Genomic DNA, 18735 nt, shown 5'->3' on the forward strand with positions numbered 1-18735 from the left:
TCAGAGGATTTCATTAGAAAAAGGCAATAAACCAGAAGGCTTGCTGGATTATCATTGAGGAAGCACTTTCTCGGATAAGAAAAGAGAAAATTAATAAAGAAAGTTTTTAGACAAACTTATTGAATGCAAGTTTTTTTTTTTTTTTTCCTGGCTTCTTTTTTCCTTGCTAATGGCATGTGGCTTGTCCTCAGACAAATTATTGGGAAATGAAGTTAAGAGCCACAGCCAGAGAGTAAAACAAATTAAAGGGAAACTGCAAAATTAAAAAAGTTCTTGTAGAGTGCAGAGGAGGAGTAGGTTTTTGCTCTCGGCACTGCAGTGATTAAAACATAAAGCACTGGCTCAGACATAAGAATCACATTGGCTCAGAGAGAAGAAAGAGGCACATGTGATTTTGACAAATGTTGGTGTTCCTATTGTGTCATGTTACATCCATGCATGGCGAGACGAGTTGGGTGAAATGCCATTTGAAAATTTGTAGAAGGAATATTACAATAAAATACATTTTCTGATCCAAATTCCATCCCAGTCTTGATGATGACTGAAGAAATCCAACCGTGCATCTGTTGTTTCCTGCATTTGAACATTTGTGGAAAACAATTCCTCTTGGAGACACAAACAAAAGTAAATGCTAGAGTCTAAATGCAGGCCTTAAGGCAAAGGTTACATACTTAGTTTCACCTTAATTGCACTGCAATAAAAGTCTAAAAATGAGACTGTCATATTATCCAAGGGCATATAACACTTGCAGCACTTATAAAAGTTACACAAGCTGGTTGACTTGCTGCATTATAGGGAGTTAAGATGTCGATATCCACCCATACCTTCTGCTAGCCTGGGCTATAAAGTCCTGGAGGAGAGAAATACTGGTTTACACTTCAATAAAATACCTTTTTCATCAACACTGGTGTTCTCACTACATCTGTCACTTTACAATCCAGCCATCAAGGTCAAGTATGTGTGTGTGTGTGTGTGTGTGTGTGTGTGTGCGAATACGTGTGAATGAATTTGTGTGTTGTAAGATGGCAAGTTTGACATGTCCAGAGTGCAACCAAAACAAAGTTAATAGCTCACATTTTGCTTGTTTACCATTTGGGTTCATACCAGAACACTTCACATTGTTATTCCCTCATCCCACATGGCTATTGAAGGTGCCAAATTCGAAATTCAGAGCATTTCCATTGCCTTCACATGCCTCTCAAAATGAAATGAACAGATGTCGTATAGAGAACCTTTAAAGTTGTATTTACCTATAATGGCATTGTTCATGTTCTTCCTGTTTCTGTCTTCATCATTCTAAACACATCCTGTTCCAGGGATTTGTTAGACTTAAAAATATATCGATTTAACAACAGCAGCTACATGTATACTTGGTTGATTTTCACACAGTGCCTGAACGGCAAAAGTCAGGGTTAGTGGATTCTCTGCCTCCATGCAAAAGTGTGTACACGTGTGCATGTTGTGTGTTTTGCACTCTATACCTGACACTATTTCAGCCTGATCAATGCCTTTGTCCCACAGACCCAAAGCTCGAAAGCCGTGGCCTGTTGCCATGGTTATCTCTACTTGAAACCGGAGGGATTAACCTCCAGGGGGATGGCTTGGGAGAGTGGGAGACGGAGAAAGAGTGCGAGCGATAGGAGCAAAACTAGAGGGGAAAAGTGAGAGAAAAACAACTATTGGTGAGAAGAATATGATGACAGGATTAGATAAAGCTGGACCGACTCTATTATAAGGAGAGAGATAAACAATGGATAGATACATAGAGAGACAGAGATTAAAAAACAGAGATTTTTCTTTGGCCATAGAGAAATCACTGGCCTGGAATTCAGAACTGAATATTGGGATTCTCTCATTGAGACGTTGGATTCCATTGGCTGCTGTTATGCTTTGGTATGAAAAAAAACAAACTGTAGACACTGCAAAACACTAAGTTAGGCAAAGGATCCTCTTTATCAAACGTTTGTAAGTTTGAACCCGAGCCCTCTGGTTGAAGAACAGTCTCTGTGCTACAGACGACGCATTCAAAGCAACATGTGGCAATATGTAGGGGAATTAATTTAATATGCTGGCAGAGAATAAAAGCATGTAAACTGTACCAGTTTTTCATCAGAAGGTGGCTTTTTGAAGATACAACTTCTTTGCAGAAAGCAGGCTCTCTGTAGTTGAGCTTGTTGTGTGTTTTGCTGTGTAGCTCAGATGTGAGAGCAGAGATTTTCTCTCCGTCTTTAGATGTTGGGACGAGGGCACAGTGGGGCCAGCTGACAGCTTGGCGGACCAAGGTTATTTACTTTCAGAAAGGGAAAACCAGCCTGAGTCAGCAAATACTAAAGGGCACCCAAATACTAAAGGGCACACACACACACACACACACACACACACACACACACACACACACACACACACACACACACACTCCTACACAATCATGAAAAAGATACATGCACATGCACAGACACTGTAATCAAACTGTTTCATCTCCGGTAAGTGCTCACACAAATTCAATACACACTCACACACACCACCAAGAGGTTAAGTAGGCTCATCGCTGTAACTCCATTGAGAAAACAGCAGCCTAATTACCATCATATCCTCCACCAAGGACACGTCATGACAGCACACTCACATTCATCTCTTCATTTTACCTGTACAAACCACATCCTCCCTTCTTACAAAGCCATTAGGCTCTAACAGGGTTCTTAAACCAACTAAATTGAGCAGCTTTAGTGTCTTCCTGAGACAAAGCCTGGTTAAAGCTCCGTCATACGAGCACCCACCACAAACTGACCTGTGCTCTATTTGGGCTCTTAACAGTGCCATAACCCCAAATGTACCTATATAAGATCTAATAAACAAGAACCCATCACTAACCATTCAACCAATTAATAATGACCTCATCACCAACACACATGCTACTACATTCACTCACAGAGATATACACACATACACACACACACACATAGATAATAGAAGCAGCAATTATGTATGATTTACTATAATAGCATGTGAGTATAGACCCAAGTACCTCTATATTTAACATTCATAAGAGCATCCAGGAATTTTTATCCACTCGGTGGACCATGGCTGCTAATGTCTAATTTGCCCTCTGTAGTCAGAATGTGAATGTTCCTGAAAATGGTCTGCCTGTGGCACTCAATTGGATCTTCTAAGCTAAAGCCATAATCTATTATTTACATTTTTGGCTGTAACATGAAGGTAAACCTGCAAAAGTACATATTTTACAGATTTTTACTGTATTTATTTGAAGCAGTCTTAATTTTTAACTGCACAACAGCTGGATTCTCGCTATGTCACGCGATCACATATCATACGGAAATCCATCTTTATCAGTCTTCAAGTAATGGGTTTGTGTTTGGTAAGCCACAACACGAACCAATCAGTATCAGTCAAATAAATTGACATCAAATTTATCAGTTAGAGTGCAATAATGAATGTATTTCTGTGCACCTGAGCCCGGAAAGTACTCTGTTACTAAAGAGACTTTACTGTAGGGGGTTCAGTGAAATCACTTTATTAGTAGTTGAGTACAATGTTCGGCAAAACAATGATTGAAATTCTTTTGATTTATTAGTATGGATGGTTGATGAACTCTATTCTATATGAATGAACTTAAAGAATCAGTTTACTCTTACTGTGCACAGTTTTCATTAAAATATGTTTTTGTTGTTTTAGAAAATAGTGTTTGTGTGTACAACTTTAGTAAGATCATTGGAGAATTGCAGGATCACATTTCACACAGAAATCCATCCTGTCAGGCTTTAAATAATGCATATTTGGCCGGCTAACCAGGCAACAGACCAATTACCGTCTTGTGGGGAGCTACTGGACGCTACGGATATGGTTTAGGTGTGTTAGGGACTACACATAGAGATGACTGTTTGCTCAAAACAACAATTGCGGCTAAGATGTTAGTGTAGATGATACAATAGCATTAGTTACATCAGAACTGGAGAGTATTTCTTCACTGAAAGAAGAGCCAAGATCGACAATGAAGTCTATCCTCTTTGGAAAATATGTTTTCACTCTTCTCACGACTTTCTTTCTGTAAGAGTTTTATTGTTCATTCAATCACCTGCCGAGTATTTTTTTAAGCTGCCTTACCTTTTCCAAACAGTTTTTAAAGAGTGCTTCTAAGACAGGTTACCCCTAACCCTAGATGTATGTCAAATTACATGATTCTTTATTTATTTTGGAGAAAGGTGTGACAGAACACAGAGCTATGGGTATATTAAAACCAAGCAAATTTTGTATGTTAATGCCAAAGTTTTGTCTGGAACCACAGATCCTCTACTGCTGAATTATAAAGTGCTGGTTTTGTCTTGAATTTTAAGCTTCAGACACGTACACATGCACATCTTTCATCAGAGTAAATGTTAAAAGGATGAGCAGGCATTGCAGGCGTCTCACTCAGCCATCATCGTGATTCCTGGAGCATCCCTGTTTAGATCGACAGGACAACTGATCCTGAGGAACTCAGTGGAGAAACTTTTCAAGAGGAAGAAGTGGAATGGGGATGTGTGATTGGAAGAAAATTAAAGAGAAGAAAAGAAAGAAAAAAAGAAAGACAAGTGAAGAGGTAGAGTCGACAGGCTGATAGGCACGGCAAGAGAAAAAGCCTCATTGGCTTTCAGTGGGCATGTGCAGACTCAGACGTACTAAAAGGTTACAGCATTTGATTTGTGATATTCTACTCTGAGAGCTCTCTCTCTCTCTCTGTCTGGAGGAGTTTGGCTACTGCTGTCCACAAAGTTTGATCGATGGCTGAATTATGCCATCGGATTGTGAATCTAGCCGACTCTGCTGTCTGCCCAATGATGAACAACAAACATGCCTGGCCACCAATAACAATGAGAGATTTGGGGACCAGACAGCCAATCAGAAAATAGACTTAATAGTGTCCCCAAAGACAAGGGACATATCAGTCAGCCGCTCCTACTACCATTTATATACTTCATTCATATGTATTACGCACTGTGTGGAATACACTCCTTTCTTCATCAAACCCCACGTTTCTTCTGCCTTTTTATTTCCTTCCTGTACTTCCTCCTTCGACATTCCTCCCTCTCAGAGTTCAAGCTGCCCACTCCATATTCACTTCATCTCTCTCCATCCTCCCTCAGTACAGTTTGGGCTTCCCACACCCTCCCTCCATCAATCTCTGTGTGCACCCTCCCTCGCTCCAGCAGCCCACTCAAAGGCTAATTCCACAGAGGGAAAGAATGTGAGGAGAGGCGTTTTATAGTGTTTTCCAGTTATCTCCGTCCTTATAGAGCTGTTCTCTACCCAGCTCCATCAAACCAAGCACCACCCCCACTTTCCAGCTGCCTACTCTATTCCTCCTCTGTTCGTGGCAATATTTCCCTCATTCCTCTTTGTTTTCCATCGTCTCTAGGGTAATGCTGGGGTGATACTGAATCTGAAGGGTTTCAATCCTAAATTAGGCATTAACCAGATGAAAAACACCTCACTTTAACATAATGATGCCCCATAGAAGCTCATTATCTAATCTTCTTCTTAAATGATAGTTAAATGTTACTGTTGTAGCCTGCTGCTTTGTGTTGTTGAAATATGAAGCAATGGAAATTCACTTCTAAATTAAATACCACATTTGTTTCAGAATCAACCATTAGCTTACCCTGGGTGTATTTGTGCTTGTGTTGGGAAAAAACTTTGGTTTAGAATAATATCACACGTTGTGTTCTTTTGCTATTAGTAGATAATTTTGCCGCTTATGTATTGTATTTATGTTTATACGTTTAAAAAAAAAGTTTCTTAATAAAGCAGCAAAGATCCCTAAAAGTAAAAAAACATTAAGTTTTCAAAGTTTTTCTCTCAAATACAAAATTCAGCTTTGGAGCTTTTGGGACGATTTCTTTCAGAGTGCAGCAAACACCACTTAAACACCACCCAGTTTTCGTTTTGCTCTGTTTCTGCTGTCAGGCCTGATGCAGAGAACATCAGAAATTCAGTGTGTTAATTGCTTCTGTCCACAGAGACATTGGCACACTATGAGATATCAAAATAAAATAAAAATCAGTGACTTAAATTAACAACCAGGGATCTCTTCATAAAAAAATGTCTGTTTTGCTTATCTCTGTGATCAACGATGTATGGAATACAATACATAACCCATAAATGCATATGCATATATTTTTGATTGAATTAAACAGAATAGGAACTCAAAGAGAACTTAAACTTTATCAACACAAAGAACGTGTCTGACTGGGACACTGATTGAATTAAAATTAAAATGATCTTTGAAAAAATTGTTTCACGTTTGTTCCACACACGTGTAACAAATATGTTGTCAAACTACAGAAAACAGATAAAACAGACCGCATACATCCCAATTTAACTATATTCATGATGTCATCTGAGATATTATTTGTGTCTGGCTATCCTAAGTTTGTCTGTCAACCTCTTTATTATGATGGCTTTGGCAACTACATCTCAGAAAAGGTGCAACTCCTGCCTTAAGTACAAAAATAATCATTTTTAATGAACACACTGTATAAAGTATTTATGAGTTGGGAACCTTTGGCTGGACGGCTTTTGGCTGGATACATTTCTGATTGGCTTAATTTTAAATTAACCTTAAAAATATTACGTCTCTTGTTGTGCTGAAGAATCCAAGCAGCCTATCATGACGTATGCAAGGTAACATATGGTTGCTTAATATGAGAACTATAACAAGCAGTAACAAAGGCACTTCGTGAAAGCAGTCTAAAAATAGTTGTTCTTTTACATGCCAGTTTCCTACTGTCTTTACTTAAACGATGATGTGTCGCATCGTGCAGTGATGCATAATTTTTCAGAAGCAGAATTTAATATGAATTTAATTCTGTGCTAGCAATCTGAAATGTGTATTAAATAAGAGATGTGGCCCAATGGTACCCAAAAGCTGTAAATCTCACTAAAAGCATAAATGTTCTTGAGTTTGTACTCTTCATGTTTACACAGTTTTGTCACACCCTATGGCCTAATCGCTAAGATTTAAATTTTGGCTGCAGCATTATATCACTGATTATTGTCCATGTGCAATCCCTTTTGACAGTATGATACACAAGTTAATGCAGCAAAATAAAGAAACTGCTAATTGTCAACAGAAATTATTGTGATTACCGTTATTACGAGAAGCATTTTTTTTTCATTAGCACTGCCACATTAATCAACCAAACACTCTTATTCATCTTAATTTTCCATCTTCCTGCCTCTCACGGTCTCTCTTCCTCCCATCAGGTCCATCTCTTCCTTTTCTTTTCTCACTCATCTACTTAACTCCTCCATCTCTCTCTTTCCTCCACACCCACTGACATAAAAAAGCCACAAGCACACGCAGACATCCACACAACCCAGGGCTGGTAATGCAGGGTTAATAAGATTGTAGAGCAGCTGATGGTTGTGCACATTCAGGCCAGATTACATTTAATTCGATTGGGTTTCACTCACTAGGCTCCCTCCCACTTCTCTCTTCTCTCTCCCTTTCTTTCCTCTTTCTCCCCATTGTCCTCCTACTGCTTTTGTTGGACCAGAGGTGGTCCGGCCTCACAAAAAGACACAAGGTTAACACAGAGGGGTACAGCATGTGCAGACACACATATTTAGCTTTTAGTTTGGAGTTGCTGTGAATACACATCCACTCTAAACCAAATGTGATTCATTATCTGTCTTTTACCATGTCAACTCTGCCTTGAACCAGACACAATGATGGAGCACATGGGGAATAAAGAAACACTTTAATTAATCAAAGAAATACATTTTTAAATAAAAAATGTGTTGTGAAATGTGTGACAAAATGCAATAGCACAGCTGAGTGCATATACGACCCTCAGCGTTACTCTGCACAGAGAGAAATATACAATATGCACACTGTTATTGTTTTGGACTGGGTGTTTGGCTAACGGCTAACTCAGCTACCAGTACATACAGCGGCTCACTTCTATTGTTTGTATATTTGGATGGTGTGTTTGGCTAACCGCTCACAGCTAACAGCTAACGGACCTAACAGTGCAAACACTGCTGTGCTTCGCTGCCATTTAGCCGCTATTCAATCAATCACACAATGCAGCATTGGTCATTGCAGACACTCCTGGCGCTCAATAGAACGAGTGCACCTTTATTTCCTTTTGTAACTTAGTCCCGCTGAAATCAAAGAAGGCTACATTTTTGCCAAACAAAATCAATGCATATATATATATATATATATCTGCTGTGTTTGTTTGAAGACAGCTAACGCTAGCTAGACATTCTCTCCTGTATACTGTAACGGACTGAGGGACATATAATGTTCAACTGTTATGTTATCAGGGTTATAGTGTTACAAGAAGAAGTTGTTCAAGTTAAGAGTAAGAGTTAGGACATTTACTGAGTTCAGCGGGTCAGTGAAGGTCTCATGACCTGTATAGCTGTCAAACCTGTCAATCATTAGAGCTTCCTATGTGTGGGATGTATTTGTGGGTTCTGCTAACCTGAAGGAGTGATGTCCTGCCGGTTAAGACTGTGTTTAACGGTGTTATCTGTTGTGTTGGCGTAGGCTTACGGCCCACAGTAGCCTGTGTACTGTCCGCTAATAAACCGGAATAAGCAACATAACGTCTCGTAGCTTTCCTTACCAAGGGTCGCTACAATACGTTAGTAAGCTAACAAGCAAGCAAGATAGGCTCACTTACTTTTGAGTGCAAGCTGGTTAGTCTAGTTTGCTAGCTTCCACGTTTTTTTGTTTGTTTTCTAAGTGGAAAACAAAAATAAGTACCATTGGCCCAAATGTTGATTGTTTCAAAAGGCAATGATGTGAGGTGTTTTTTAAAAAGGGAAAGAAACTTTTGCATCAACATTTCTACACTATAGAGCAGTGGTTCTCAAATGGGGGTACGTGTACCCCTGGGGGTACGTGAAGGCACTCCAGGGGGTACGTGAGATTTTTTAAAAATATATTTAAAATTAGCATCCATTCAAAAATCCTTTAAAAATTGTTATTTAATAAATATTCAATAAAATATAAGTGTAAGTTCATAAACTGAATTCAATGCAACAATGCAATCGTCAGTGTTGACAGTTTAATAAATCAGACACTGATGGCAGAGCGCTTAGTATTACATCTTTTTTTCAACCAAAAATGCTTTGCGCTGGTTAGGGGGTACTTGGCTAAAAAAGTATTTCACAGGAGGTACATCACTGAAAATAGGTTGAGAACCACTGCTATAGAGTATGGCATTCTCCAGTCAGAAGCAAACAACAGACATAAATAGGCCCTCCGCATGTCCTAGCAATGCCGGCTGTCCAAAAACTAATTAATTCTCTTTTTCGAAATCACCACAGCTGTGGTAGTTTATACTTCCTTACCCAAAAAAGAGAATATTGTAAATCAAGTTAGTATAATAATATTTTTCAACTGTCCAGAGACAAGCCTGCGATGTAAACATAATTTGCAGTGGTTTAATCTAAGCAATTCATATTTACTGTCAACACATAACACAATGATGTTGTACACTTGTAATGTATATGTTTTAGTAGGTTAAGAGGGATAGGAGGATAGGAGGACAGGAGGACGACATCACAGCCGCACTTTTACAGTCCGTCTGCCTATTTTCAAATGCTGCTTCTCTGTTACAGAATTTACTTTTGCAAGCAGACACCAACACATTCAACATTATATATGCCGGCTAGTGAAAGGATTGTGTATTATATCTGGCAGAGAAAGGCACGAAGTTGGAAGAAGAGCAAGATCAAACACGCAAAGGAGAAAACAGAAAAAAAAGAAAGACAAAACATTTGAACAAACAGGGGTGAAAGATGAGGGAAAGAAAAAGCAAGGCAGTAAAATAGAAGTTGCACAGTTTCAAGAAAGAAAGATACGAGTGACGGACAAGCCGAAAGCAGGGTGAGAAAGAGAGAGATGCCCACGTCATCCTGTCTATGTGTTTTTGTCTCTTCTCCTCTTTTTACATGTCAGTCGGCTCTGTTGTCCCACTCGTCCCATCACTAACCTCAGCTGTCAGACAAATACAACCACACAGAATATACAGGCAAATACAGACAGATGCAAGCTAGTACACACACACTGAATACATCAGAAAACTATTTCAAGAGAACATCAGGCATCTGGCTTTTATCAGACACGCACGCAAGGCAGAGGAAAGACAGAAAGCAAGAAAGAAAGCACACAACTGGACAAACTAAAGGGTTTAATCAGGGCTGATAAATGACAGTCATGCAACAAAGTTGACTTTATGTGTCCTCTCTCTCTCTTTCTCATCACACCGAGCCTTCCTCTCTCAACCCACACAGACCCCCTCCTCTTTCTCTCTCTATCCTTCACTATCTGTCCTCACTCAACCCGGTAACTAATGACTCTGGAGGGGGCATTGCAGCACCTGCTGCAGACAAACACAAGGGGAGGGGGTGGGACAAAAAAGAGAGGAGAGAGGATGAGGAGGTTGGTGGTGGTGGTGGTGGCGGGGGGGTCAGATGAACAGAACAATCTAGGCCAAAAAAGAGGGAAAGAAATAGAGAGGGGGAAAGAAAGGTGGGAGGTGTCAAGGACAACGTGGAGGGGGAGAAGAAGAAAGGGAGAGAAAAAGGGAGGGAGGTGTGAAGTGTCACTGCCAGTGGTTCCATCTCTCTAATTAGCATAGTGACCTTGGTCCTCTGTAACTGTTATTGTACACACACACACACACACACACACACACACACACACACACACACACACACACACACACACACACACACACACACAGTTTTTTTTTTTGCATGGTAAAAAAAGCGCCAGAAATGAATTTCCATACACAATCATTTAACAATGCTACATGCTGTTAGCTAGCAGGATTAGTCTTTCGTGATGACAAGATTTCGCAAATATTGCATACGCACAGGGAGAATAAAAATAACAATTAAAAAAACTGACTCACACCCATGACATATGTGTTCTAAGCAATGGAGGCAGTTTAAAGCCTTTTTTTTAATGGACATTTTTGTGAATGAATTGCGTCTCCAATAGGCTTTCTAAAGACGTGTCTCAGACGCTCTGGCTGCTCAAATCAGATTTTAAAGTGTCTTTTGTGTCACTCGCAGTGCAACACACAACAATGATGTCAAATCCAGAGTGCGCTTAGCAGAATCCAGTAGCTCGCCATGTTGGACAATACAGAGGAGAACAACGGTCTGTGGACAGACACCGAAACAAATTGTCTGATGCAACGGAGGACTTCTGCAGCACGACTTTCCAGCGTGATGGTTTGGATGGCGAAATTATGGACTTCCATTTCTTATACTTTCAAGGTTAAGAAGCCGCGTCACCAGTGTATCTACGTAGTTACTGACGCCTTTGTCATTACCACAGCAGCCAATGCAGATAGATGATGAAGTTTGCACATACAAATACCTTCTTGTCACTTGCAAATATTATTGTGGAGAGATTGTCTCAAAAATCTGATTAAAGAAACAAATCCAATTTTCCTGCAGTTTGAATCTAACCTTGGCGTAAGGATGACATTTAACTTGTTAGTTAAATGAGTATTCAACGTAACAATACACTTCAAAAGAGAGAAAGTGAGAATGAGTCAGGGAGACAGAAAAGCTAACTGTGAGTGAGCAAGCATGAGAGAGGGGGAGTGTACAGCTGTAGCAGTAATCATCTTTCAGGTCAACAGTAATTACCAAGAAGACTGAGGAAGTGACACACACACACTTCTCTCTTCACATCTAGGGTTGCTGTATTTTCCCCGTCTCGTTTATTTCACAACCAAAACATGCAACTATCACAAAGAAGATGTCAGTGCGACTTGCAGGGTTTAATAGATTAGGGTTTCTCACAGTGAACACAATTATATATACACCAAACAGTCTAATCTTGCTTCATCTGTGCTATAATTAATTCACGGGTAATGTCAGGAAGTTACTTTAATCATGGTTAACTTTGAGGTTGGCAGTTGGATTTTCAGACCTGTGAAATATAATGCTGTTTCACACTCTCCTATTGGTATTTATGCAATTTTTTAAGTTTAGCCTCTCAGGCGGTGCATAAGGTTCTGTACCCCTCACATCCCTCACATGATGTGCAACACATCGGGGAAAGTGTCTGTTTGGCTTTGACTACATGATGCATACTAGTTTTAAGGTAGCCCTGAATACAATACTTTGTAGCCCTGGTGTCTTCCTAAGAAAAGTTTCCAATTACTTTCTATTTGATACTGCAAAATGCCAAAGCGTTGCGAAAGGAATCCTTTCAAGCACAAGCTGAACAAAGCTTGCCACTGGCGCCCCACGATTGGGACATGCTTTGTGGATTTATATCTATATAACCAATTTATATATATATAAATTGTTAAAAGGGCACAAAGTTCTTCAAAGATCTAGCCCCTTACCTTTGCTCTCATAGTGGTCCAGATTTCTGACTAACTTTAGAATGTACATCATTTTATTCCAAGCATCTAGAGCCCCTGGTGGATCTGAGGTCCACCCATCACAGTCTCACAAAACCCTGTGGGAAACACTGTATTACGTCATCCAAAGCTAGATAACCCCCCAATAACACACACACACACACACACACACACACACACACACACACACACACACACACACACACACACACACACACACACACACACACACACACACACACACACACACACACACACACACACACACACACACACTTCAAAACTCATTCTGGCACCGCGGACTGTTGCCTCCGATCAATGTTCACTTGAAATAAATTCTTCATGCTTAATGAGCTCTTCTAGTCAAATAATTTAGGCTTGTATGATTTTAACTGAAATTTGGCAGAGAATAAGAGGAATGCTCTAATCATTGAACAGTGCCAGGCATCAGTTTAGTCTGAACTCAAAGGATCAAGGATGTCTGCATGAAGCAGTGACCATGCAAATACATTTGGGTCCCAGGTCTACTGTTGATTATTGGAATTCTCTCCTCCTTTGAAGTCCAAATAATAACCCCCTAGTTTTACTCATCATGCCTCTGGTCCTCCATTGACACCCTTTACTTGGTTAAATATTATCGTACAGTAGATTTGATCTATTCACTTATGTAACTTGTGTTTCTAATGAATTTGAACTTAAATAATTATGTTAATGTATAAACATGCTTTCTGATCCAATACCTCTTAACACTGACTCAAAAGAAAACTTTTCACACAATTTTTATTTTTATCCAACACATCTCTTAAATCCAAATTCTCACACTGAGATATTTTAATAAAATGTGTCTCTAAATTTTAGATAATATAGCCCCTTTTGGAAGAGATGTGAAATTAAACAGTGTTAACTCTGCTATGCGAATAAATGATGATATTCACTTTTTATGTGTGAAGAAAAGTGGAGATATTGTGGAAATCTACTATTTACTCCAACTGATAAAGCTTAGATTCAGTCACAAAATTCAGATAAAAGATGTGAAAACTGATTATTTTTCACAGATTCTTTCCAGCAGAGTTTAACTTGATAACATTGATAAAACTGCTTCTAGTGCTACTCTTTCTATTCTGCACAATTATTTTGTCAATAAAACTAAAGATACGGATGCTCCCGTAAAACATGTGCACCTCAACAGCCCCTGTAGCACATACTGTACATGTTTTAACCTCTGTATTTCTATACATATATATGATGCATTTATATGTGAGTGTGAGCTATTCGAGTTTTAGTCTTTGAAACAGTCCAGCTCTATCTCCAAACCTTTCTCCAAACCTCCCCTCTCCAAAAAGTAATCAATATTCACATTTCTTAGATGTCTCATCTCTCATAAAACCTAATCTTCTTTTTCTCTCTACCTACTACCTCTACTGTCTTTGGTGGAAAAGCTTTTAACTATCTTGCAGATTAGAACTCAGAACAAAAGTTTCTGTCCCAGCTAACCTACAAAACCTCAGCCTACGCTGAGAAGGATGTGGGTAAAGTCATGGCATGAATTTTCACTTCAATCGGTCTAATTGGTACTGAATGAGTTGAAACCAGACTTTGTCAAACCCTAATTGCCCTGCTCATCTTACAAAATGTTAGGCTCGAGCTGGAAGTCCAACAGCAGTGTTTTTGAGACTTTCTCCAGCAACCTGATTCAGGAAAGTTAGCCGGGACATCAGCAGCTCTGCGCATAATTAGTTCATGAAACAGTAAGAAGTGTGTGTAATTTCACTTGGAATTGACTCTTTGCCCTCAATTCCATCCCTCCGGAAAACTCAATCTCCAAGGAGTCGAGGGTTCTTCTCTCTGTAATAACAGCTAAACACATCAACACTGCTCTTCCAAATGCCCCCTCAAGCCGTTAGGAACAAAATAAGAGATGGAAGTCTAATGAAAAGAGGTTTAATAGAAGAGCGAGGCAAAGGTGGCTCAGAGGCTTGCTGCTGTTTAATTCAATGGGATGCCGTTGGTGCCTGAAGACTGGCCCATTTTAATTGCACTCCTCTCTCATTTATAAAAGGAAGTATGCAGCTATACTGCTTTAATGAATCGGAAAGCAAGGCAAGCTATTCAGTGTCTTTCTCTCACACGCATTGAAGGATAATGGGATTGTGATGGTTAGGCTCACATGTTTTGGCACAGCTCCGTTGCAGAGGCCACTGCTGCCAGATACACACACACACACACACACATACATTTCTTTTTTAGCGCACCAATCACGCGGTGCAGCATAAACAAACCGTGTGTTTTTGTTTCACTATTACCGGTCCCCTTCTTTCTAAATGAAATTCCATCTAAAATGTAGAAGAAAAACATATTCTGGCCATTTGCCAATGCTATTTGACAACATAATTACGTCAACTAGCGATTGACCACAAAACTAGCAAGCAGAGCCATCTAAATCTTCTGTTCAATCCACTCCTTACCTTTTTAAGGACTCTCATCATTAAGTTAACTTAGTCAATGCTGCACGCATCACGGTCTCTGATATGCAGTGAATCCATTGACGTTACTATAATTATTATCATCACAGCACTAATATTATTCTGATCACAAATAACCTCACCATCAACACCATCGGCTTTCTCCAGGGTTTACAGACAGTGATTGAGTCTACCTGGGGTTCAACACCACACGAAAGACAAACACCTCAATAACAGGGAAAGCAGAGAGTGGCGGGCGGGGTGAAGCTTACCTTTGCCATCTGTGCCTGGACTCCACTGGCTTTGAGCGAGGCCACAGCTTTCTGGGCTGCTGCAGGGCTGTCAAAGTCCACAAAGCCATAGCCTGTACACACACATACACACACAGACAGCACAGAAGAAGAAGATGAGGAGGAGGAGGAGGAGGAGGAGGAGGAGGAGGAGGAGGAGGAGGAGGAGGAGGAGGAGCAAACTGAGTAAAAAAAGGATGAATAGATAAAGAACATCAGCTAGTGTCTCTGTTTTGTTTTCAATGCTGCATAAATCCTGTAAATATGCCAAATTCAAGTCAGGTCACGCATCTTATGAAAGCTGCTAGTTCCCCCATTAAATGTGTTTTAGCACAGAACATCAATAGAATTGGTGTCATAACAGTAACTCTTTCTATCCTGTTTATGATCCAAAAGATCTTCTAATGTCTGCCCAAGTTTTGTGTACTTCGGCTCTTTTTAATGAAATGATGTTGATGTTTTGGAACGACTCTAATGTCTTTCATTGCACTGATGGCTGCTCACCATACATTCTCTGTGGATTTACACATACTCTATATCATGTATACAGTAGTGACTCAATGCTGAGGGCCTTCTTTACTGTAACATGTACAATCTACTGGCTTCCAATTGTCTGACATTTAACATCCCACTTCATTGCATGTGAGCTTGTTTCGTCCCTATACTACAATAAATCTCTCAGTATATATGGGGTTCCTATACTAGTGGCCAATACAAGTGACATCAAGAGAAATTCTCTACATTTAATGTAGCCATTAAAGTGATTCAGTGTCTTGTTTAAAGAAATAAAGACACAACTGGAATGGGCATCGGTCGGTTTTATTGCAATATGGTCTGCATCATTTTGTGTACGTGTATGTATGCAGTGCATCTGTCAACTTGCTGACACTCTCGGGATCTAGGTTGGGGATCTACAGGAAGCAGTGAAGGACAAAAGGTCTGACACACATATCAAAATATACTTTCATATACATGCCCTGTTTCTCAGAAAGAGATGTCAAATAGACAGAATGAAGCAAAGAGAGACGCAGACTGTCTGCTGTGTTAATGAGTTTGTCTAGAAGGGTGTGTGGTATAGGTGAGATAGCCGAGAGATTGCTTGTATAAGAATGTTTTTGACTCTGTGTTTGTATGAAAGGCTTATAAAAAATACATATTGATACACATGCATTGAGCCAGAAAGAAAAATGCTTAATGCACAACAGCTTTGAGATTCCGTCCGTAGTTTTGAGTAGGCTGCATGATAACAAGATTAAATGATCCACATTTCAAGCTTCACTCATTACAATCCTAAATGTAAACACGTTAAGAATGAGGAATACAATTTCTCTCTCTCTCTCTCTCTCTCTCCATCTCACACACTATTTTCCGAACATCTGTTCTTGTCTGTCTTTCTTTTCCACGATTCGGAGCCACGCTCTGTTTTGCTGATAAGCAGATGACTTTTTATTGTTCAAAGGCAGCAAGCTGCTTTCACAGCAAGATACGTACTGCATGCACAAATATGTATGCTGTGGCTAATGAGAAACCCATAATTTAGCTAAAATAGGGTAACACAAACACAAACGCATGCACATACAATGTTCAGATTCATTTTTTCTATTAAGAAAACAGGTTCATAAACATATGCAAGCACGTAGTGTATAAACATGCACACCACATACACAAGCATTGACAGTTTTTATCTATACTCATCTAATTAGGGGCCACACCAACACAGTTGAACCTATTGAGAATGCAGAAACATACTGCATTCATTAGTAGCTTGGGAAGATGCTTTCAATTCCAGAAAAAAAAAATCCATTTCTCATATCTCACTCTTGAACTAATGGCTGTTTGTTTAACCATAGAGTATCTGTGTAATTAGTAGGGAAAATAAAACACACTTCACAATGGATAATTCAATCACCACTAGTCCAAAACAGAGTTCTTGTTTGATGGCAGTAGTTAAGCATTAATGGAAGCGCACACAGTTTTTCAAATAGAGCGACTGTATTGATAAAGTTGGTGTTTTAAAAAGAAATCCATCGATTTTATAGTCTATTTACAGGTCTTGAGGAATACTCCTACATATTTGAAAAAAAAGCTTTTTGTGGCTCTATGGGAAATCATCGAAATCTGATGTACTGCCTCAAGTGATGTCACTTCAGCGTTGCTTGGGGTGGAAGACTACACGTTTGAAAATGAAAAAAAACCTGGGGTTGTGGAGTTAGAAAGAAGTGACCTTACCAGACCTTTGTAGCCCGCTCCTTATCCCTGCTTGGGGTAAGCTGCTGCATCTATTTCAATACTTTATTTCTGAAACTGTCCAGTGCCAAAATACAATAGGAGTGCAATGCCAAATCAATGGAGTTCTCTTTTAGAAAAAAAAAATGCAGCTACTTGAAAATAATAAGCTGTATGAGTTTTCCATGTACCAGCCATGAAAGTCACTATTGTCAAAAACCACCGCCTCAGTAAAGTTTCAGTTCATTATTGAAAACATTTACGCAACACATATCAAATTTGCAAAGGCATAAAGCTTCTGGACAGCAGTGTGTCACATTCTAATTGTCTCACTTAGAGTTGATCATTTGTTAATCGGTTTATTTTATCACTTCCACTTCCTCCTTTGTAATAATTAGAATGAAACACATAATGGATTATTTTGTTTTTTTTGTTATAAGAGGAAGTTAGGAATTTACAAAGACTACAAAAAGGGCTCCAAAAATATGATACAATGCAGTAGAATAGTATTTTTTATATGTGGTAACAGAATGACATTATAGGAATTTGTATTTGAGCATTCAGTATTTGGACAGCTTTAATGGAGGATATTTGTTAAAGTGGAACACAGTCAATGGAATCAGTGGCGGTAACTTGTAAAATTCTGAAGAGGCAAACACATAAGAATCATTCTGATGTGCCGGTTTACGGCCATCAAACTAGACGCTTGAGACTTTTATCTGCAACTATTTACAGATCAACTGAGTAGCTCAAACCAAATGTGTAGTTATCATTACAGTACCAGAGCAATACGTCTAAGCAGCCTTGTACATGATGACCACTTGTAAAAAAAAATTATAATAATAGCATGTAATCTAGCCTTTTCCTGCACACATTATTTAGCCTTTTCATCTGGAGACGGCTGAACGTCTAAAGACATGAATAATAGAGACATTTTTCCTGCTGTGCTCATCTCATTGACAAGTTCGGTATGATAGAACATCAGCCTTGAAATGTGTCATTTGCTTTGACTCATTTCATCACTCAAGGAGCGAGCTGTGTTTTCTGAACATGTATTTGCCCCTCCCTCCAAGGAGGTCAGAGGTCAAGTATCAGCGACCGAACCTACCCGAGGTGCTGGTAGAGATTCATTGTCTTGCTCAAGGACACTTGAGTTTAAGCTTGTTGGGTCTCTGAGCAGATGCCTGTCTTCTAAACTGATTAAAATCCTTACGCCACACTCCTGCCCAACATGTAATTTGTACATTTTCATATAACCTATACACTACAACCCACCATCTTTAGTTTGGTGTAAACTCTCATCTCATATGGATGTAAGTGATAGCTCTTCAAGGCACGATGATAAGGATATTT

The 18735-nt window shown here is 39.4% G+C and overlaps 1 protein-coding gene across 1 annotated transcript in view; it reads right to left on the bottom strand.

Annotated features, from left to right (window-relative positions):
* LOC129109070 (RNA-binding motif, single-stranded-interacting protein 3-like) overlaps nucleotides 1–18735 on the bottom strand; it is a 109815-nt gene that overhangs the window by 45403 nt on the left and 45677 nt on the right. Inside the window, exon 4 of the mRNA XM_054621003.1 lies at nucleotides 15139–15230. Within this exon, the coding sequence (XP_054476978.1) occupies nucleotides 15139–15230 (92 nt within the window). The remainder of the gene's footprint in view (nucleotides 1–15138; nucleotides 15231–18735) is intronic.

Source organism: Anoplopoma fimbria, chromosome 20 (assembly GCF_027596085.1).
Source record: "Anoplopoma fimbria isolate UVic2021 breed Golden Eagle Sablefish chromosome 20, Afim_UVic_2022, whole genome shotgun sequence".
Taxonomy (NCBI): Eukaryota; Metazoa; Chordata; class Actinopteri; order Perciformes; family Anoplopomatidae; genus Anoplopoma; species Anoplopoma fimbria.